The 23504-nt window shown below is 37.8% G+C and overlaps 3 protein-coding genes across 3 annotated transcripts; 2 read left to right on the top strand and 1 right to left on the bottom strand.

The window, feature by feature from the left end:
• Positions 1-6587: 6587 nt before the first annotated feature.
• Positions 6588-8891, top strand: LOC116246579 (profilin-3-like). Its single transcript, XM_031618422.2, has 3 exons — positions 6588-6850; positions 7462-7599; positions 8516-8891. The coding sequence occupies exons 1-3, from the start codon at positions 6728-6730 to the stop codon at positions 8648-8650; spliced, it is 396 nt and encodes a 131-aa protein (XP_031474282.1). The 5' UTR covers positions 6588-6727; the 3' UTR covers positions 8651-8891.
• A 3346-nt stretch (positions 8892-12237) lies between these two features.
• On the top strand, positions 12238-16109 carry LOC116263069 (profilin-1). The gene is made up of 3 exons (XM_031642654.1): positions 12238-12465; positions 13125-13262; positions 15701-16109. The coding sequence occupies exons 1-3, from the start codon at positions 12343-12345 to the stop codon at positions 15833-15835; spliced, it is 396 nt and encodes a 131-aa protein (XP_031498514.1). The 5' UTR covers positions 12238-12342; the 3' UTR covers positions 15836-16109.
• Positions 16110-17390: 1281 nt separating this feature from the next.
• On the bottom strand, positions 17391-23099 carry LOC116260976 (derlin-1). The gene is made up of 7 exons (XM_031639534.2): positions 22945-23099; positions 20911-21046; positions 20232-20305; positions 20005-20098; positions 19740-19868; positions 19417-19577; positions 17391-17806 (listed from the first exon to the last, which is right to left on the bottom strand). Exons 1-7 carry the CDS (start codon positions 22959-22961, stop codon positions 17692-17694), a joined length of 726 nt encoding a protein of 241 aa, XP_031495394.1. The 5' UTR covers positions 22962-23099; the 3' UTR covers positions 17391-17691.
• Between the last annotated feature and the right edge of the window lie 405 nt (positions 23100-23504).

Genomic DNA, 23504 nt, shown 5'->3' with positions numbered 1-23504 from the left:
GCATCGAATGTTTAATTAAAATAATAAGAAGCTAATCATAATACCAACCTTTTTAATAAAAAAAAAACAAAATATTAGTAGAGAAAGAAGAAAGGAAAATCATGCAAAGTTGCCAAAAAAATCTAAGAAAATTTGAGCGGAGACTTTTCCTTTATGATTTAAAATTAGAAATAAAGCTTATTCGTATATTTTTCGTATGAAAATTGTAGTATTTTTTGCAAAATGATTCCTGCCCTAAAATCCCGCTTTAGGCTCCAATAGAAGTTCAGGTTATATATATATATATATATATATATATTCAACTGTTCATATTTTAAACCTGGGTTTTCGCTGTCTTTTCTTCTTCACCCTTTCACCTACTTGATCTTGTTATCTAATATGTTTTTTTTTTTTTTCTTTTCTACAGTCATCATCTTCATCATTATAAAATTAATGGTGGATCCAAGAAATTGACCTAAGAAACCAGTCTCAAAATAGAACTGGTTTTCCTCATTGTCTCTCTCTCTCTCTCTCGTCCTCATATATAAATATATATATATATATATATATATATATGAGGAGCAACATTGAGACCTGTTAAAGATTGAATGAAGTAAGGAGATAGCTTAGCTGTCTCACTAGTATCGGTTGTTAAGAGAAAAAGGGCAACTAAATCCTTATAACAACTAGCTGTATAGACAATTCAAACAAATCTTTATATGTGTCTTCTTATTAAACATAAGAACAACGAGGGGAGTTGGTAGTTGTGAGGAGCTACCAACGTACATAAAGATAGAAGGGAGAGTTGTTTGTGTTTGCCTGACCAAGGGCACGTAGTTAGGATTTAGTTTAACTACACACGCAAAAATATTAGTTTCTGAGAACAACTAACCTTAATGACTTTGACTCTTGTGTTTATTTCTCCCCTCTCCTCTCATGCCAATGTTCAATAATATCTCACTTTTGTTACAAGTTTAATTTGCTTTCTACAAATACAAAAAAAAAAATTATGGAATTCAAAAGAGAAGAATGAAATCAGATATATAAATTGAATTTTACAAAATCTCTAGTATAAGGGTCTTAGCTATCTCAATTTATGAATTTTTATCTTGACATATACTTGATTTGTCTGCAACCCCCACACCAAGTCTAAGTATTCCCCATCTTCCTAATTAATCGCATTCATTGAGGAGATCAAAGAGGAAACAAGGGGTAGGAAGTAAGGATTAATATTTGTGGTTATGGTCTTGTGTCGAACATAATAAACATATACGTACATGATGATTATGCGACGCATATTGTGATTGTCCAGCATTTTTTGGTCAAGTTGTGACTGTTTTTCAAAATCTGACTACATTTATGTGGTTAATTGTCCAAAGCCATAGATTTGAAAAGAAAAATCATGAAACTTTGACGTGTAAACAATCACAATTTGTGACATTATTATTACTTTTTTTCATTTTTGGCATCTAACGATATAATCTGCGTAGCAAATTTTTATGATTTTCCTTTAACATTTAAATCGGTATTATAAGAGTCCGGCGTTGTAGATGAATTGCCAAAACGGGCTAGAAACCATATTTTGGGTGACTAAATGTAACGTAAAACATTCAGCTAAAGTAGAACTATTTTATTTAGATGCCATCTCAAACGCTCAATCATATGCAACTTTTCATATTATATTTGAACTGCATAAGTAAGCAATCCTTCTGCATACGTAGAAATTCCGTAAGTAATCTCCACAAGTAAAAACGCCTAGAGCTTTGGATACCGTTTCTCTTTTGTTTCTAGCACTTTATAGCCTTATCTGGAAAACACAGAATCTTAAACTATAAATCATGAAAAAGAAAAGCTAAAAATTACAAAAGCATATGGAAAAGAAAGGCAGTTTCTTGTTATTATTTTTTCATTTGAGTAAAACATAAATTGTGCCATGCTAGACAAAATAATAATAAAAAAAAGGAAATATCACATACTGGCAGTACTGCTGCTTAAAAATATTTTCATTTATTTTTATAACTTCCAAAAAATACTATTCTTATTTGTTGCAGGTGGCATGAGAGAGGCAAAAGCCACCTCAGCTTCTCCTGCTGCTTCGAACCTGGGTGGTCCTACGGTACACGTTATTTATCTGGTGTTGGGAAAAAAGAAATATACATCGCCAATATGACCAACTTTAAAATGAAGTCAATCTTCTAAGGGCACATTCAATTCAACTTTTGGTAGAACCATGCCGGACCTACCATCTTATTTTCTGCCCCTCCGGTCACCTCCCTCTTTGATCGTGCATTTTACATGCATGCATGCATGCATAAGCAGACAGTTTTGCTGTATATAAGACCTTTGGAGAAACATGGTTACAACACCTGCTTGATCAATTGGTTCTCGATGTGTGTGTGAGAAAGAGTGTGTGTGTGTGAGAGTGAGAGAGACAGAGAGAGAAAGAGAATGAACTATTTCTGAGTAATAAAATAAGGGTTGTGCATCGAATATGCAGATGTCTAAGGGTCATGGCTTGTAAATGTCAATAAGAAAACACTGTAATCGAATGAAATCAGTCGGATGCGTCCAGTTCGGTTTTACAAAGCAACGTGCATGCAAGAACATAAACTTAGTGGAGGCAGATAAAGTTTGCCTGGCGATGCCGCTTTGGCATGAAACGTCTAGAGGCTGGACCAAGATCCAATTCATCGTAGGGTTTGGTTGACATCACCGCCGGCCGGGAAACTCACCGGAATCGACCCCTTGCTTCCGATGGCATCAGTCAAAGGCCTAGAAAACTCACTTTGATCATGACCGAACAGCTTTTCCTTGCTAAAAAAACTCATAAACGAGAATATCAAACCATCGAGAAACAATAGCCAATAGTTATTAATATAGCAAGAGAGTGGCAGAGAAACAATTAAACAAGACTGAGAGGGTGGTAGAGAAACAATTAAACAAAACTAGAACAAAGCATCTTTTGATTTCATTAATTTCATTTTGTTTGATTAACTCAAAGTTTCTTGATTACCTCCGCCTTTTTTGAAATATAATGAAGTTCCCCTGGGTTTAGTTCATTTTTCAAGGAACTATAGAATAACATGAACGTTTAAATACGTTTGATTCTTTATCCAACCGTAAAAATCTATTTTTCAAAAATCTTTCTCTGAGATCCGACATCAATTGTAATGATTTGATATGTAGCTCATTCAAATGGATTGCTTGTCACTAGCTATATATATATATATATAAAAGTAAGTAAATGGTAACTTTTACAAGTTACTTAACCATTTAATTAGGGGCCGTCCCTTGTTATACATGAATGGTTGAGAGAAAAACATAAAAAAGAAAAGGTATAAACTAATGTTAAATAATGAAAATATTCATCACATTCTTTTTCTTTTAACTTTTGATTCTGATTAAATGGTTGAATTATCATTCAAATTTCTTATATATATATATATATATATCCTGCGTTCGGTGTGAAAGGCCATGGACGAGCCCATGTTAACAACTTGGGCCGATGGGAGGTGATGACGTGGCCTGGAGAAGGCATGGGCTGAAGGGGGGAGCAGAATTGGACCCCACAGTACGTCGGTCTGCTCCCCGAGAGCGCAAAAGGGTTCATCTCCTTGGGGCATCCCTGCGTGAACATGTCTCATTGTTTGAGATCAAACGGGTCGTGCTCCGTTCAGATCCATCCGGATCTACCTTCACTGTTACCTGTAAGCCATTGACTGTATGTACAATGGCAGTTTATATTCTTCAATACCCAGCAATTCATATTATATTAAGAGCATATTAGGAACATTTATATATGTGTATTTTTTATTTTCCATTTTTTTAAAACTACAGACATGGATTGATCCATGGTTGTCGCCTTATAATGAAACCAATGAGCGACTGAACGTCCCAGCATCCAAAAGAAACAGAGCAGTCACCGATCAGATAAAGACAAAGCACAAATCTGCACATGAAGATTTTCTTTTAAATGTAAGAACAGGTGTCTTTTTTTTTTTTCAAGTTCAAACGGCGGTCACTGCAACGTGGTGGTTCAAAGCAAACTTCAAACTCTTTGTTTACGCCATTGAATGTTAGAGATGTTTCAGATTCATTGCTATGATTTGTTAGCCGTTTCAGTAGACTTGATTGATTACTCACAAATCATTGAGAGATCACAGCTTCGAAATTCTAAAGAATCAGCGGCGCCACAGTCCATTTTATTGTTTAATTCGTGACATTAATACTGGAATCAACTCTTGGGAAGATAGAGTTAGCATGCCTAGTGATCTACCCACCGTATTCTATTATGGAACACCATGTGAATCAGGGCTTGGTGGGTCCGAGAACCCCATTAGACACATGGGCTGTTTTTGCTTGTGTCGATGATTAGACTTGACATCCAGTGATAAGAGTTATGTGGTGTTTGATAAGAAGAACATTATGTTCTTGGAATACATAATACATATATATAATTAAATGTCAAGTTACAAACTTAATGTAAAAGACCATGTAGGATGTGACGTTCAATTCTAATGAAGGATGGGGCATCTGCCTGCAGGCAGGATAGATAGACACTTCATTTATATGAGTTTTGCTACGTGAAAGATGTACTTAGTTTGCATTGTTTTTTTTCATATTGTCAAAAAAAGTTCGAGACAACAAACAAAATTAAGCACCTGAGGTTTGAATTGCTTTCATTTGATCACTTCCCTTGTGCGAACTTAGGTGGTTAAATAAAAGAAATTCATTTTTCAACATATTTTTTTGTTAATACCACATGATCTTTTAAATTTTTACTTATTATAAAGTTAGCAACATCATAAAATAAAAATGTTGAAGCAAGAGCACCGATCAGGGGCGTACGTACATCCATATTGGGCGGAACTACGTGTCCCAGTGGCAGTCGTTGTTAGTTCTTGGATCCGTTTCAGGCTTTTGTTTGATTCGGGAGTCGGGACACACCTGGAAAAGGGCCAAGAACTTGGTCAGACCCATCTACTAATATGGGTCCCATTTGCACGATCTAGATCCAATTTGCCCGTATTGAATTGTCTAAGCATGACGTAGAGCGCATGGGCTGCATTATGCAAAGGCTGCCAATGAGTCAGATACGACCACAGATCAAAGCTGGTGTTGCATGTGAATATAAAAGTGTATGTAGTTTGTTGGATCTGGTAAAAAGATCTGGACCTAGCTATTAAGCAGATTCAGATTGGGTATGTGGTTTCATTACAAAGCTGAATTCGAAATTCATTTCTGACTGGATCTGATAAAGATCCAACCGCATATAAATGTATCTTAATGTTTGAGGGATCGAGTCTCATTCCGGAACAAGGTAGATATATTATTGGTATGTATATTATTGTGCTTGAACTCTATCAAATTTAACAAGATTATATGTCGTTAATATGTATAGTCCTCGCCTTATTTGAATTCAGACTCATTTCTATCCAATCTCGTAGGATCTAAATTTGTTTTTGAAGTGACAAATCCAAATATTCAGACAGGGGGGAGATCTTGGTCGTATTGTAAAATTGGCTACCGACCCCAATCAGAGTATAGTGGACCCATGTAAGTGAATTAGTTATGAATCAGCCAAAAATATTTAGCTCATAGAACAGGTGCAACAGAATGTAAACATATTTAATAATGTGGCACATTAGAAGATATTAATTAGCTCATAGAACTTCAGCGCGAAACTGTTCCTTTCTTATTTCTCTAAAACTCTTGCAGAACTCTTTACCCAGTTAATCCCAAAAAAGATAGAAACTAAGATAATCAACCATTTAACAACCTCATTTATAAGCTACTCTCACAATCTTCAATACAAAACTAGACTTCTTAAAGTAAGGCATTACAGATAGTGGTGAACAATGAGTCGAGCTACTCGAGCTCAGCTCGTGAACGAGTTCGAGCCGAGTCATTTGCTTAATGAGTCAAGCTGGAGTTCATAAGTCGACTGGTTCAAATAATCAAGTTGAGTTTGAGTTGAACACGTAACTGCCGAGTCAAGCTCGAGCATTAATCGAGTTTGTCGAGCCTTAATCAAGTCGATATATTCAAACAAGTTCACGAGTTTGTCGAGCCTTAATCGAGTCGAGCTCAAGCTCAACATGTAACGATGAATATCAATTCTATTCAAACGAGTTTGTCGAGCCTTAATCGAGCCGATCTCGAGCTCAACACGTAACGATGAATATTAATTCTATTCAAACGAGTTTATCGAGCCTTAATTGAGTCGAGCTCGAGTTCAACATGTAACTGCTGAGTCAAGCTATTCTTGAATTCAAGCCGAGTCTAGATCGAGGTTTCATTAATTCAGCCGAGCTTGAGTTGACTGAACGCAAGGTCGACTCGGCTAGTGTTCAACCCTAATTACAAAAGCTCAAATGGCGTGAAAATTTGAACCTCTCGTCCTCCTCCAACTTGAAAGTTTTAGTTGAGACACGGGACTTAATACAGTGCCGAATGTGAAACCGGGTCCGGGTCTGATAGCTGAGACCGGCCCAATTCGGAGGGGTTAACTTGAAAACTGGAGGGCCATTTCTGGAACTTAAACCTTTGAAAGAAGAAACTTTCTGAATGGAGCCCTGAAATAATGGCGGGTGTGAGGGCCACTCCTTAAACCGGATTGAGTGAACGGTCGGATCGCACGGTATCAATAGGGAGGGTCCGACTTGCAGGAGCTCGGAGAGAACCAGAGAGGGAGGGAGAGAAGAAACAGAGTGAACGAAGTTTTCCAGAGATAAGGGAGAGAGCAGAGATGTCGTGGCAAGCCTACGTCGACGAGCACCTGATGTGCGACATCGACGGCCAACATCTCACTGCGGCTGCCATCGTCGGCCAGGATGGCAGCGTCTGGGCTCGGAGCGACAGCTTTCCCCAGGTTCCCCATCTATCTGCCGTCCTTCTGCCCACATTTCCATAATCTTGCCTGCTTCTCAGATTTGTTGATCCTATTACGGTCTCCCGCTCGATCTCTAATCGTTTTTAAGTGTATGCTCATGATGTTATTTAGCTGATCACGCGAGATCGTTTGCGACTTGGTGAGGTTCCTTAATTGGAATCGCAGCAATTTGAAGAAGATGAGATGGGTTCCTTCGTTGGTGTAATTGCATTCCATTTTTTGTAAGAGATTTTAATGAAATCATGGGTCGCTTGACGTCTAGTTTAATGGGTACACGCATTTGGGCGGTTTGGGATCACCCTGATGTGAAGTTCATCTGATTTGCGATCTTCTAAGTTCGGAAATCGTATAAGAAACGCATGGAATAATTGCCAATGGTGTTTGATCGGTCGGGATACGTATGATCATGGGCCACCTCTACTATCATTTTATGCAGCTTCAAGTAGTTTGTTCGCCTGATCATGTGGTCTCCTAGCTGATCCTTTTCTTCGAAAATTTTCGCTTAAATTTTTGGTTAATTCGATCATGTATTGAGACTTATGATCTTGAGCTTTCTCCGGGTATTGGTCTTTTGTTTTTTTGTTATGTAGTTTAAGCCCGAAGAGATGACCGCAATTATGCGCGATTTCGAGGAGCCTGGATCGCTTGCACCTACTGGATTATTTCTTGGATCGGCAAAGTATATGGTTATCCAGGGAGAACCTGGTGTTGTCATCCGAGGGAAGAAGGTGATGACTCTGCCGCTTTGCTTCTCTTTCTGCTCTGTTTAATTGGTTCTCGATCGTATTTATGATTGTGATCATTTTAATGCTACACTGGGGAAGTTTTCGTCCATGTTCTCTTGGCATTACGTTGATTTAGTTTCCTAATCTTTTAATCCTTTTATAAATCCAGCGTATCCTAAATATTTTCATTTTCTTTGGAGGAAAGGAAAGGAGGTGATAATGCGCAGAATGATTCTTGCTGTTTGAGAGTGCATATTTTTTTGGTCCATCTTCTCATAAATAGATGTCGCCCCTGCGTGAATGTAGTAGCAAGAGTATGTGATGTTGGTCAAGTGCTGACTGTTTTAGCGAGTCCATGTAGACTTCATAACTGTGCATCCATACAGCAATCAGAATAATTTGAATAAGACTATAGACTAAGATATTATATTATAATAGGTTCACCATGTGCAAGGCATGGTCTCGGATTCCGGTCAGGAAAACAAACAAAATCAAAGAATGGAACAACAAAGAAGTGTTTAGATAACAGGTTTTGGTTTTTAGCTCCGTAAAGAGGAGAACGAGATGGTATCCCCAAATGCCAAAACTGACAGGAGATTAAACATTAGGGAATCGAAAATTATTACTGCAGATAAAGATGAAAGATTATCAACTTATCAGAAACATTCTAAGCTTATGAAACAATAACCTAATGTGCCAAATACTTTTTCCTGTCTTTAGCCATGCATCTACAGAACCCGGAATCTTTAGAATTTCCATAATGAGAGAAGGCATTACTATATTTCTGCAATTATCTGATTTCTAGTCGATTCTCTTCATGGTATGGCACTTTAGCATTCTTTTTTTGCTCAATTTTTTCATGTTTATTGCCAAGAAAAAAAATCCATCTGTAATTCATGTCATTGTTGCTTGGATGCAGGGATCTGGCGGAATTACAATTAAGAAAACCAACCAAGCCTTAGTCATTGGAATATACGATGAGCCAATGGCCCCAGGACAGTGTAACAAAGTTGTAGAGGGGCTTGGTGATTACCTTTATGACCAGGGTCTCTAGATCTAATATCGTTTTAGATTTTTTTGCTTCTGATGAATGTGATCATCTGCATATATATGTTTCGTTGGTCATTAAGAACAATGCCAATGGAGAGATTGCTTTAGAATAACTATAAGGTTTTCAAACAAACCTTATGTGAACAAAAGCATATGTGGTTCCTTTTATGTTTCTGAAGCATGTATGTTTTTTGTACTGTTCTGGAATCCAGAATGAGAGACAAGTTAAGCTTTCCTTGTTACAATTGTTTCTGCTTCCGCACTTTATTAGTTTCCAGAGGTTCCTGTGCTTTCAGGGCATGTTTGGAAGGGAAAGATACACTCATCCTTTGTAGGATAAATTGAAATTGAAAGAAAAGTTGAGCTTTTTTATCTGTCATTTCAGACAGGATAAAAGCGCTGAGAGGAAAAATTTTCCAAGTTCTTGTTCTTGCCAGTCTTAGATGAAATGAAGAAAAGAAAGTAGTTGATGTCAAAAGGGCAGTGATGTGAGGAGTTGTGGAGAAGGAGTAAACCGAGAAGATTATCATGTGTTACTCTTGGTCCCCATTTTGTTAATCCTTGCAGCCTGGTTGCGATACTCGCCTTAAGGCTGCATGTGAGAATGGTGGAGAAAATGTTTGAGGCTACCGTACACTCTCCAATCAAACACGACGGTCTGTAAAACGCATGAAAAACGTAGGGACTTTTCATCTCACTCCTACAAATCAAACACAACGGTCTCTAAAATGCATGAAAAACGTAGGGATTTTTCATCACACTCCTACAGTATTTGAGGAGAGAAAAAAACAAGTGGAGAAGAACACTCTGTAGGTGTTTTATAAATTTATCTATTCATGAAACAGGTACAAAGTGTTTCATTTGTCAATTGACCTTTAAAATTTAATTGGCTCAATCAGTGATGTGAATTTTGTCTTTTTTTTTACACGTTCCGTCATTAATGTCAACCATTCTTTCTCAATTTATCGTAAAACATTGCAAGTAGAACAGCATTATTCCCATGATTTGCCGCCTCCATTTCGAACAAACGATTCGAAAGAAGGAAAACACTTTTCTCAAATCAGGTGGAAAAATATAAGGATTAATCACGTCCATACAATCTCCGTTCCTTTTAATTTGTCAAAAGGAATAAATATATAAGCTGTTTCAGACTATAAAAACATGCATCTTTTAAGCATATAAGAAAAAGATTCTACTATGAGAACTCCATCTTGTTGATTTAGTATGTTTAACATTTAATTACCAATTTAAGAATTATGAACACATAATGTTTCTTCAAACAAAAAACGTAGTGTCTGAAATATATCTTCTACAAACATGCTCCAAAAGTATTGCCTCATAGAATGTGTTTGTGTTCCTGGTTTTGAATATGTAGATCTGTTGAAGCATATATTTGCAGACATGAGAAAAGTTCTGCAGAGGAATTTAGAGTCTAATAACTAAAGATCTCAAGCCAGAACTAAGGCCCACTTAGGATCGGTTAACCAAATGTCCCCTGTTAGTCATAGTTGACCCGTAAGCCAGAAGCCAAACAGTTAAATATATTACATATGCGGTCAGATTTCAACTTAATGCAATTTAACAGGGCAAAACCCACAAACCAGATCGTATTCATTTGTATCCTTAGTTGGCACACACCAAACTCGTGGGCTCCCACTCACCACTGAATTATAAGTCAACTCTGAAGAACAAAAATATATTTGGAATATTATTTTCTTGTATTTTTAAAATATAAACGGATCAAAATGAAAAATTGTATGATGACTTTACATTTAGTGCACACCAGGGGATGTAGATTAGACGGTCTAGATCCTCCCTCTCCCCTTCTTCCGACCCCGGCAGGCCTGCCGGTGATGGTACGGGGGAGCTGCCGGGGCTCCCCTTTCTGCAGCAGAGTTCCGGCAGGCTGCCGGTAATGGTGGAATAGGTTGAGAATGAATTAAAAAAAAAAAAAGAAAAATAAGAAAGGATCGTTCAGGGACTCATATTACAAGTTCAGATTTCCACTTATAATGAGTAAGTGCTGGGAACCCAATTCTTGCTTTTTCAAGAGATCAAACGCTGAAAAATAGATTTGGTGGTTCTCACCAAGCAAGTTCCAGATTTCAAAATCTTGACTACCAACAACATGAAAAGCTCGATATGTTAAATTCTCGCTTCCCTTATCCTCTCTCTTATTAGATTGGCATAACTTTTGATCATCCTAAACCTGCTTCGCATTATATATATAATATATATAAGGCTTGGGGCCGGCGTTCGAAAAGGGCAGCCACTCTTACCAAACAAGAATATATTCTTTTCACTTTATAGAGGGGATGACGGATGAGCCATGATCTTGATTGACATTATGAAGGAAATAATAGTCAGGAAAGTTGAGGAAGAGAATTAGATACGCATATCTTGATCGATTTTCTTTTCTAGCTCGCATATGCCCCGAGTCTAATTCTGTTCGTTTTCATGTTCCAAAGATCAGACTAGACCAGCAGATGAACCATCTCGTGTTCACCTTGTGGATCATTTGAACCAGAGCAATGAACGAGCAAGAGTTGCTGAGCAATCGTTTCATCGAAAAGAATAAAAGTTCAAAGGAAAAAACAAGGAAAGAACGACATGCAATTTCATGAGAAGCATGAGCCCATACGTCTTTTGGCCAAGTGGGTTTTTGGAGACCAACTCAATTGTTATTCCTCTTATTATCTGATGAGACACAGTCTACGAGGCTGATGAGTGATGACATATGAACGTCCTTCGGCCAGTAGAGCTCTTTGTATTTATTCATCTACTCGTCTACTGCAGCTTTAACCCCAGAGGTAAAAATATCTGGGATAAAATTGTTGAAGCCAGTAAATATTTAGTTAGAGGATTTGTAAGAGGCTGGCTAAATCGTTGTGGCGGTTTTTAGTATTTTTCGAACAGAAATTAAAATTGCTGAGTGGCTGTCTGGAATCCGAACTGGATCTAAGAAGTGATTGGGTTGTTAAATTTGACATTAGAGCCATATTCAATACTCTAGGACCAGGAACCCAATACATATACATGAATTTAAAGGTTGACATACATGTGCTTCAAGGGAGTCAATTGCAGCACTACATTATTATTGAAAATTTATTCACATATTCACTATTCTTGAAAATCTTTAAAAGGTTAATAAGAAATCGAGTCAAATAATTAGTTGTTGTGCTTATAAACCTTTAATTTTCAACAATCTTCGATGCAGGACTAATCTTTCTTATAATTATACTAGAAGGTTACAATACCCCTCGCTAAGGCGCATGCAATAGAGGACTACAATAGGCTTCTTTTTCTTTTAAGGCATGTGCATCTTTTTGCGTGTGAGATCAATATCAACTATAAAAATTTTCAAAAATCTTCAATTGATTTGCAAATGAATGTAAATGGTTTGTCAGTTGATTTTCAATGAAATGTCAGAGTTGCAAATGGTGCTTGAGATGAAAAAGGGAAATAAAGGAGTGGTGTCCTTTTACCGTGTCCCTGTGACAGAGAGGGAGAGAAGAGAGAGTGGGGAGCCAAAAAAAATCAATGCCGGACTTGAGCAATGATTCAATGGGGTTAAATAGGCGGATGTCCTCGCGTTCATCCCCTCACGATTTCAGGGCGACCGACTCTGCGTGGTTCTACGGAGCAGCGAAGCGAGAGAAAAGGCAGCCGAGAGGGGAGAAGGAAGCGGAGGCAACGATGTCGTGGCAAGCGTACGTCGATGAGCACCTGATGTGCGATATTGACGGCAACCACCTCACCGCCGCCGCGATCATCGGCCAAGATGGCAGCGTCTGGGCTCAGAGCGACGCCTTCCCGCAGGTCTCTCTCTCTCTCTCTCTCTCTCTCTCACTCGCTCGGTTCATTGCTGAACATTTTTGTTTTTCAGAAACTATCTAGAGAATCGCGGTTTCCGCCACTGGCTTCTCGTTCGTAGATTTTTTCTATGTTGTAGTTTGTGGGTAGTGGTAATCGATTTACTTATCAGCTAGTGTTTAGGAGGATTTTTTTTCTTTTTTTGGGAAGAGGGGCCAGATACTGATCGGTGGTAGTGAATCGGACCTTGTCTCTTCGTCGGTCATTTTCCTATCAGATTGATTGTTCTCTGATGTTCGATTTTGGCGGAACTTGTTTTTTCTCTTGACGATCTGGGTGTCTGAACTTGGTAGACTTTGGATTTCTATATATTGGGGTGTAAATGGACGATCTTCTCTTCCATAGGTTCCTTTCAGATTGATCGATCTCCCATTTGTTGATATTGATAAGAGTTGCTTTCATTTTTTTATGAGTTTCGGTATGTGAGATTTTGTACATATTGCTAAATAAATATCTGCATTTCTTTGAAGAGTTTTTCATCAACATTTTCCCTTCTTACTGATTTCTGATTTTGCTGTTATTTGATTCTGATTGGTTGGTTTTTCTCTTATGTGAGTAAAGTCCGCATATCTGACGATGTTGGTCGTTTTGGTGTCTCTGGATAGTTTAAGCCGGAAGAGATTGCTGGTATTATGAATGATTTCGCAGAGCCTGGGACTCTTGCACCAACTGGACTGTACCTTGGATCTACCAAATACATGGTGATCCAAGGCGAGCCTGGAGCCGTCATCAGAGGGAAGAAGGTGATCAATCTCGGATTCAAATTTATATCTTCAGTACGCTTTATGGAATATTGCTTGATTAGGTTACTTTTGAAGTCGATGATGGATGGTTCTATGTGTTCCGAGTTTCTTTAGCGGTTTGTTGGTTGTGAAAAGCTTTTTTTTTTCTTTGTTGCTGGGTTCACATAATTCTTCTTTACAATCTTAGATTTCTATTTATAAAAATCACGTTATATTTCTGATTCTTCATTTGTGGCAATTAATTGCTTCGGAGTGGGATCTTTGCAGCTCTGTTGTTTGTGGCAGCGGCCTGTTCTTTTCCCTCTTCCAATGAATTCTGCTGATCTGAGCAGCTTACGGCAGCCCATGAGACCTGACGTTGAATCTTGTTGTTCGAGTCATACCAATAAGAGTATCTTAGCCTCATATTTTTTACCTAGAGGCACTATATATAAGAGCAACCACATAAGAGAGAACACTTGAATCATCATTGATGGCCACGACCATTAAAAATATCAATTAAACGACATTAGGAAGCCTTTTCTGATCAGTGAATGAATGATCATTTTTCCTGACAACGTGTCTGTGAATATGAACATGACTTACCCAATACTTTGCATGAATAATGAATCAATAGTGTGATTTTTTACATATAAGTAGAAATCTAGAATTCCTGTTTCTTGAAATGGTAAAACTGCTTACATTGATCAAGTGTCCATTCTTATTCACGCAGGCATCAAGTCTTGCTTATTATATGGATGAACTGAAGAAACAAATTAATATATTTAAAAATGTACGAGTTGTTTGGATCCTCCTCCTTCAAATGAAGATTTAGATAATTTCTCTTCATGTTGCACCAATGTTATACGGATTGGCTTAAATCTCTCTATTTGAATTGAATAGGTGGTCGACTCAAGAGTGCCATGTAACAATGTTTAAATTTTATTTTTTAATATTTTAAGGATTTTCTTATTTTTAATTATTTTTTATATAATTTCCCTTTATTTTTTTCAGAAACTAAATTTTGTAAAGAGTTTTGCTGATTCAGCTGAATCAGTGGATCTTTCTCCTGTCTGCAGCTTGGATGAATTCAATTCCTATCTGATGTTTACAATATTTTTCTGCACCATGTGTATGTTATACAAGTGGGAATTACATTGACATTTTGAGTTTCACCATCACTGTTAATACAGAATCTTTCAGCAACTCAGCTTCCCCGATTTTTGTCACACAGATCTTTAAGAAGATTTATGTATGTATATTTTAGTTGTGTCACAATTGAGCATTGTTTGTCAGAACTTGGTAAAGTAAGTTGCACTGCTTTTATCGACCCTAAAGGCAGGACCATACAGATATTGATCATTGGTCCAATCTTATTTTGAAGGTGAACACTTTTTTTTTCCCCTCAGACATCATATACAAAGACCTATTTTCGCACATAATTTTCTATATTTTTCCTGTATTCGTGTGATCCATGGCCTTGTATATCCTATTATTAAGAAATTGGGTATCAGTCTTCAGTGTCCCGACATCAGTAACCTAGTGTCTGTGGTTAAGTCTTGATTTATTTTATGCTTTAACCATATCAAGATTCTTCGCTTAAATTGTCTTTAACCATTTGGGCAATTTCAGGTCCTTCTTTCCCCGTCCAAGCTTAGAGGTCCAAGTTTATGTTCCATCTCGTGGGCCTTCCGAGAACTAGTATAGGGTCTTGGCCTTCTATCTGTATTGTGAGGCAGCCTTGTAGGAAACTTAGCTGTGTAGTGGACTCTGAGCTGTATGAATCACAGTTCATTGGCACCTGTGGAAGGCATCTTTTTCATATCAGGACAGCTGGGTAGTTTCAACCAACTTTCTGCATGCTGGTGTATAAATGTCTCAAAAATGCCAAAGCATGGTAACACATTAGCCACTCAGGTTAATGGTTTCCGTTGCAATCCACCATAAATGGTGGTGGAGATCTGGCTTCCTGTATGCGATATAGCAGCCAATGTAGAATAAAACTGAAGAGAAGGGTTTCTGCTTCCAATATCTGATAAGCAAATAAAAAAGATAATTTTTTGTTTGCAGAACATCCCCCCTTCTTGCTGGCCGCATGTTTGCATGGTTTGGTAAACATGAAACTGTTAACCACACAGTACAGGAAATTTGAGAATTTGAGTTACTGTTACATTTCCTTATGAAACAATTGGAGATTGGAAGCAGGACGTGGGAGATTGGGAAGCTCTTCTCAACTTAAAAGGTTGCTTAGGCAATTGAAGGGTTTCGAGTCTTCTGACCTTTTTGCTTGTTTTAGTGATACTTCAGTTTGTAACTTTATGTACTTGCTATCTTTTCCTTTGAACCAAAGTATTACAATTGGCAAATGCTTACTGTCTTCGTATGTGTTTCTTTGTGTACTTAGTTCATGGTTTTGTTTTCTCTTCCTAATTTATTTCTCGCTATTTTCCTGATTACAGGGTTCTGGTGGAGTTACTGTGAAGAAAACGAACCAGGCTTTGATAATTGGGATCTACGATGAACCGATGACCCCTGGACAGTGCAACATGATCGTTGAGAGGCTTGGTGACTACCTCATCGATCAGGGTCTGTAGCAATTTTTATTGGGTGTGAACTTTCTTCTCTCGGGGTGGTGATCTTTTCTTGTACAACAAGTTTGCATCTTCCCAACAGTGGAGTTAGTTTCCAATGAATAATTATCGTGGGCTTATAGAGTTGTGGGGGGACATGATTATTTTTCTTTACTTATATTTCATAGTGTGAAGGGTGGTATGATCTGGGTCCTGCTACATGCTCTCTGCAGGTTATCTTGTTTGTGAAACTCGATATTGTTTTGCGGAAAATGTTTTAGAAGCTTTTCATTATTCATGGTTCGCGCAGGCTGGTTTGGCCGATGTTTGTTTTTTCCTTTTTCTGTTGTGTCAATTCCTTGGAAAGCTAAATTACTGGGGTCAGGCTAAGTAGTTGCCTGTGCTAATGAAATCTTTCATGTTCCTTGTTGTGCTTAGCGGGTTAAGATTATTGCGGTATTACAGGTTAAGTCGTCTTCTTTGATTTTTTTTTCTCTTAACGAATAAAAAAAGGGCTTTGTACATATTTTACTTAATTTGGAATTTAATCACCATATCTTGTTTATTTCGAGAGTCAACAGAGCCTCATAATTGTCCGACTCAAGGTTGGTTAGTCTTTATGCACAACTCTCTCTCTCTCTCTCTCACTATCTCTCTCTCTCTCTCGCTATATATATATATGACGAATCTTGGAAGCAACAAACTTCAATCTGTATTGGATAAGCTTGTGCACATGTTTCAGGGAGGTGAGGGGGAGAGTGTTTTAGGGATCAAGTTTTGCTAACTCGTCAAAGTACGTCTAATAAGATTGGACATCCAACTTGAAAGAGTTGAAGGTATGTCTTAGGCAGGTTTGTGGGGCAGCAAGTTTGTGATACTTGTCTAACTCATCGCGCTCTTTAAGTGTTGAAATGAAGTCGGCTTTTACAGGACAATTCCGTTACAACGTTCAAACCTACTGGAATTGTTACATTGCGCAGATGGTTCTTGGATAAAAAATTGTCGACATCCAACCCCTCACCTGCGGAGATCATTTTGTAATCTAGAATTACTTAAGTTTGGTGGCTTCATGATAACCGAACATAACTTCAAGCAACCAGATATTGAGAAACTATTATAATGATCGAACAGGCACTTGATTAAAAAGGCATCAGAACGCTCTTTGTTATCCTTGTCAAGGTGTGCAAGTGACTGTAAAAGACTTCACTGTTAAGCAGCATAATATTCCATGGTTGATTCAACCGATTCAGATGACTTCAGGGTGATTTTGTTTGGAATGTCATTCGCTCCGTTGTAGTTAAAGAGTACCTCAACGTCGTAAAGTCAAAAGTTGAATATGTGCCGGGAACATTGATTTCAACCATATCGAAAAAAAAAATGGTTTCAAGGTTTATTTAGAGTTGGTTATAGAAGACGATAATGCTGGCATCGACATCCTGGACTAACACAACGATGTTGGGCATGAGTCAAAATGGCGCGACAATGATGGTCTGCTCATCGCACAACAAATGGCAAGATTTAAGATGCTAGATGACATAATGCCAAGAGCGTATCAGTATAATGTGAAAAATATGCCAAATAGAAAACTGCAACTCCTAAACCATTTTCCTGATGCAATTGTTAAGAGCGTTCTATATTGATACATCAAAGCTTTCTTCAGCATGACAGCATTTTCTAACAATGAGAAACACAATATTTCATGAAGGCAAAAAAATGTCACGTGCAAGAAAATTCATGTTATACACGGTAAGTGTCTTTGCTCTGAACTGGCAATGATCCTCCTCCCCCATGAATCCGCTGGCTGCCAGTAAAATAATCAGTTGTTTCCAAATAGCTACCTTCTACAATGAAGTGAATGAATTATTGGAAGCTCTTTTTGGTTATCCGCCAAGCCTATAGCTTCTTCCTCTGAATGCTGTAGTGCCAGAAGACTGACTGGGTTGAACTGGGGAAGCTGCCTGGACCCCAATGCCCCACCGAGCGACTAGCTTATGTCTAGAAAGGTTTCATCAAGAGAAAACAGTAACATAGAACTAAATTTCCAAAGTTGCTTGCAAAGGGATAGAAAAAATAACCAAGAAAGTGAAAACGTGGTCCTCATTCTATAGAGAATCATTTTGTCCAGTGGAAGCAAACAAAGAAAAGGCAAACAAATCACTGTTCGCAATCTCTCCACTTTCATCCAGCAAATGGGGGAAACAGAAACATGTAGAAGCAAACATTGCAAAATGAAAACCCATGACATATCAGTGCAGGTGTGGGAGAGAGAAATTCCATGGCTTGCCTGAACTGGAACCATGTTGATGTGCACGAAGTGACCTATGCCATGAATACCTGACTCTGGCAAACCAATTAGGCCAATACAAGGCTGAACTTTGTTCAAACCCAAACAGGTTTGCCTGAATGAAGGTGATCTTCCATTAAGGCTCAAAGAGAATTCCAACGTCTAAAGTGAGGCTCAACAAGTAGCATTGTCTAAGGTGTTCCACACATTATCCTACAGACATTATCCTACACACCTTTTATTAGCCTTCGAGCAGCATATAATCCATGAATCCCATGACATGCACTAGAGCATCAGAAACACTAATTAAGCATGCATTCCACATATTTTGAATTGCCCCTAGGATAAGACTAGTAGTTACTCCACACAAATGCAGGTGTGGGAAGCTTGATTGCAATGAACAAAAGATTTCAAGATATTCTCCAGTAAGGACGAAGATGATCCACATGTGCTCCTAGCATGTAACATACATACTGCTTTCTGCATCCCTGATACACTGCCCTTTCTTGTTTTTGATTATGAAAAGTGGCTAACCGATGGAAGGGAACACCAAAGAAGTTGCCTTCAATACACAGGTAGGTGTGAAAGAACTAAGAACTGTGACAGCAACAATAAGGTGTAACATGCTCTATGTGCACCCTCACCTAAACGTGTACAATTATCTCTATGTGAACTCAGCATAGGTTTTGTCATAATTCTGCATCAAAGCATATCCCCGTTTTATGTCTTTTATGTATTTGTATTTTGTACTATACCTCTTAAAAATATATCCCTATTGCTGTTTACGTTTTAAATTTGAGTGGATCATAAGCTTGGTGCTGATGGTTGAAAACTTTGTAGACGGTTTCTTGCAAGACCTGACATGCAAGTTTAGGCAGTTTTAGTCATGTCATTTACCTCACTGTAAACCTAAGTTACAAGTTTAAAAAAAAAAAACCTATTACAAGTTTTTTTTTTTTTTTTTTTTAAAAAAAAATCTATTACAACCCTAAACCCTAAACCCAAAAGGCACCTCGACATGAAACCTGATTCTGGTGCTGGGAAGTTCATATAGGTTCTGTAAATGTCTACAATGCTGGTGGTTTACTTGTGTCCACTCATTGGTTTGCATCTGTTTTCTTATGACAAAAAGTGTTGACCTAGAATTAGTAGACCTTTTTCTCACCAGGTAGATGTTTGGGTGGTTCCATGTTCAGGCTTCAGAATACATTCCTGTATCTAGTAAATTACTTCTGGCTTTAAAGCAAAATTGTTGTGGACAATAGACACAATTATAACTTCAGATGTCATGTGATATTCTAACAGCATGGAGCAAGGATACACCCAAACTGGAGTCTTCATTATGTTCCTCCCTCCAGCCAATGGATGGAGCACAGTTAAGAAGTAATAAAGATGACCTGCAACAATCCCCAACAGATCTGGAAGCAAAGGAGATCCAAAGATGACATCCAATGCCAGCATTGTCCAGGGCAGATAAAAAGCCTGCATTCATGATCACATTTTGTAACAGAAACATTTTCCTGGAAAAAAAATTCACAAGCAAATGGAAGTTGATAGGTTCTCAAAATTAGCTAACAGGTGCACATCATGGCCAAATCATGTATTGTAACAGTCTAAAATCTAAAGAACTAGCTATTCAAGTACCTTTAGTGTAACAAGGCCATATATATTAATTTGAGCATTTGGATATTCTCTACTCCATACATACAAAAGCATGAAAACCAGTGATACTCCTAGGAAATATGACCTCATCTGTGGAACAATGGAAAATGCCTGAAACATCAACATTAGAGAGTTAGTACAGTAACAGGATTAAGCTTCCACGGTGGAGAGGACATATTTCAAAAGAACATCTTGAACATCGATTTTAAAACTGAAAAATACTGGAGAAGAAAAGGAAAGCACAAACCAGCAAGCAACTGGCCCCAAAGATCATCATCCATAAAAAATCTGCAGTTCGCCTAGCAAATGGCCCTTGTTCCAGTTGGACTCCATATCTAGCTCTGAATCATGCAAAAAATAACTTCTTTCAGAGCTTTCTTGCGGATGGTTGACAATTAAAACTGCAAAGTTAAAGCAGCAAGAACCTTTTTCTTATACCCTCAACAAATACTAGATTATCAATAAACAACTTACATCATCAAGAGACGAATTCCAAAATTAATAGAGAACTTCCCAAGGAAGAAAAAATTTGTAATGAGCCTCCATATCTGCAGAACATTTAAAATAACTCATTAAAGTGGCAAAAAGGTTTTGCAGGTTGAGACATTCAAAAAATAGAACAGAAAACTCCATATAAGGAATATTTCTTGTATGAAACCATTAAACAAAAAATGTCTTCGCTTTTTCCTTTTAATTTAACCTCTTATTTTCACACTCTAAACGTGCCCCAAATTGATCTAAATCATTGTCACAAGAAACGTGTACATGTATTACATGGAGAAGAATTTCTCGGGTATAATATGGCAAAGTTGTATATTTCAAGAATATCTTGAGAAAATCTCGGCAAATTTTTAAAAAATTTAATAAATCCTGAAAATTATAAAAAAATAAAAAATCATAAAAAATATGAAAAAACATGAAAAATGAGTGTAATACGCACTTTTTTCATGTTCTTTATTTTCTGGCGCTTTTTTAAAAAAGACGCATTTTTTTTTCACATTTTATACGGCTGACTGTGTTTTGGCGTATTATATGCGTTTTTTTTTCTTCCAATAAGACATGTTTTCTGTGACAATGATCTAAATCATATATTTTAATAGGTCGGAGGCCAAAAGGTGCCGTAAGCCAAAACCCCAAACATTTAGACACATACCTGAAAGCGTTGAAGCACTTCACTGTATATTAGAGCAATATAGTAAGGATTAACCAAGCCAAGGTGAAATAGAGCTGTTGTCAACACACATATGGTTCCATAAGCTTTGCTCACTGGAGGAAGTGATGCATAGTACCTGGATCATAACATGAACAAAAAAGATTGTGTATTAATGTTGGCCAAACTTAGTGGCTATCCTAATAAAGACTCTACCTGTCTGCCATAAAATAAATGTTAACCTTTGTTTGAAAAAGTAATATGAATAGATAGACATATCTCTATATAAATAAAATGCAACACACAACAATTTGACACAACTCCGAGAACACCTGTTACTTTTTTTCCTAGATCGTAGCATGAAAAGATCATTTTGCACCATTTATAACTTTTATAGCTTTTCTGGCAAGTCATCCATTGAAGAATAATAAAATTAATTCAAATCACTAACCTTCACATACTGCTAGTTTGTGAATGCTTGTCATAAAAGTAAGGGATGAAACGTCTCATGCAAAACAAACACTCATAAATGATGCATCTTCATCATCTATGGCCAAACATTGAAGGGAAAAGAAAGACATCTAGAGGAAAATCCAACAGATTTAACAATACCCATTGCTGCATAAACAATCATCCAAAGAGGAACATACATTAAGTTACATGATTACCATGTTGGTCGTGCACAGCATTGGTTATCATATAGGTTGTGCATCAATTACAATTTCACCTGGTTCCACCGTTCTTATACCGTGACATGTAGATCCAATCATAACATCTCAAATGCAATGGAGGAAAAGAACATTTAACCCAATCTTGAGTTCAAAAATTGGCAAACATTCCTTGTCCCCAAAACCTGGTGGTTTTGTCATTATAATACTTTTGCTACCCAAGAGAAAATCAAGCATTCAGGACTATGCAATATACTCAAGGGGCAGCAGAGAACAGTGATTGTCCTGCCTCTATCCCTTCCTGTTGTTCATGTTACTGGAGTGGTTTAGTCAATATAATACCAAGTTGCCCGTTTGTGCAAATGATCTAGAAATCCGGTAAATCAGTTAATCTATTTTTCTCCTGATTGTTAGAGGAAGGAGTTACCCCAAAACTGAGCCTTCCGAAAGTTAATCTTAAAACACTATGCCGTCTTTAATAAAATAGCCCTATTAAGAGAAATGAGCATAGTCTCCAATATGATTGATTATAGTTATGTGAATTGAGTTCTTCTGTTCAAATTTCAGCTTAATTAGAGAACGTAAGATTTAATCTTTCGCTTTATTGATAATCTCCACATCAGTTAGAGCTTCTCTATGCTTACTCTACAAATCATCCTACATTTCAGTTTCATGATTCATTCATGTGCTCATTCTTCATTTACTAAGTTCACGAACATTGGCCTTTCTGACATAGCCTACTTCATAAACCCACTCCGTGTCCCAAAGACAATCAAAAGGACGGAAGAAAGAAGTCTACAGTCCTCTGCCTGTAGCTAATGAGATGACCACTTAATCCAAGAGCTTATCTCCATCAACGCATCGGAGACGTAACCTTAGTCGTTGCAAATAGAGCTTCTACTACCAAAAAAATTGAGGTTTCCCATCTAATCCAACCTCCCTAAATACCAGATTGTATCTTAAGCACCTCTTCTTTCTAAAATTGCATATCTTGCAGCACCATTTCCGAATCAACCGTCCGCTGCAATCTCCTATCAGAGCCTAAAGACCTAATTCATAACGTACATGAAAATCCTCCCATCAAAAACAAACAAATAAATACCAAAACAAGAGGCAGCCATGTTCACTAGACAATAATTAATCTCGATAGGGTACATGGCGTTCGGTGCGGGTTATTGCAGTAAACAGATATGTTAGAAGGGAAAAGAAAGTAATCTCGCTAAGATTATTTTAGATTAGATGGTGATGCGGTAGCGGCATTGACATACGTCGAGAGCAAACGAGAAAAGAAATCGTAACCACCAATATTTGTGCTAGATCAGATGGTGGAGAGAAAGAGAGAGAGAAATAGAGGTAAAATTTAACTCACTCTCCGGGAGAAGACATTGTTGCCGTGGCGGTGATCTGTGAGGAGGAGGAGGAAAACGACGACGACCTTCTTCCCCTTCTTCGGCCACGAAGACAACGACGAAGAATCGAGAGTCGAGAGCACGGCAAGCTCGGTATTCGGACCAGGGTTCCAAAAGGAGCGGACCCGGATTATAGGGCATTGGTTCTGGTAAGGATCCGCTTCGACTCACCGATACGCGTTAATGACCCGATACGTGACGTTGCAGATTCTCTTCCATTAAGATCCAAATCGTTCGCGACGACCACTTTCTTCTTCTTCTTTTCTAATAATGTTTATTCCAGGAAACCATATGTTGCAGGTTCTATTTGGATTCCGATCCAAATCTTTCCATCATATTTTTGAGTATTTTGAACTAGAACCGATATGTTCTCGACCACGGCCTCGTTTAGATACCTGCAGTATAAAGCACAGATACAATTGTAAGTTATGTGGATATGGATCAGCCAAATAAACTACGAATCCAATAACATGAATATAATACAGCCGGAAATCGTGAACTCCATACCTGCAGACCCCGT

The sequence above is a fragment of the Nymphaea colorata genome, chromosome 1 (genome assembly GCF_008831285.2).
Source record: "Nymphaea colorata isolate Beijing-Zhang1983 chromosome 1, ASM883128v2, whole genome shotgun sequence".
Classification (NCBI taxonomy): Eukaryota; Viridiplantae; Streptophyta; class Magnoliopsida; order Nymphaeales; family Nymphaeaceae; genus Nymphaea; species Nymphaea colorata.
This window is presented reverse-complemented; position numbering and strand designations above follow the sequence as displayed.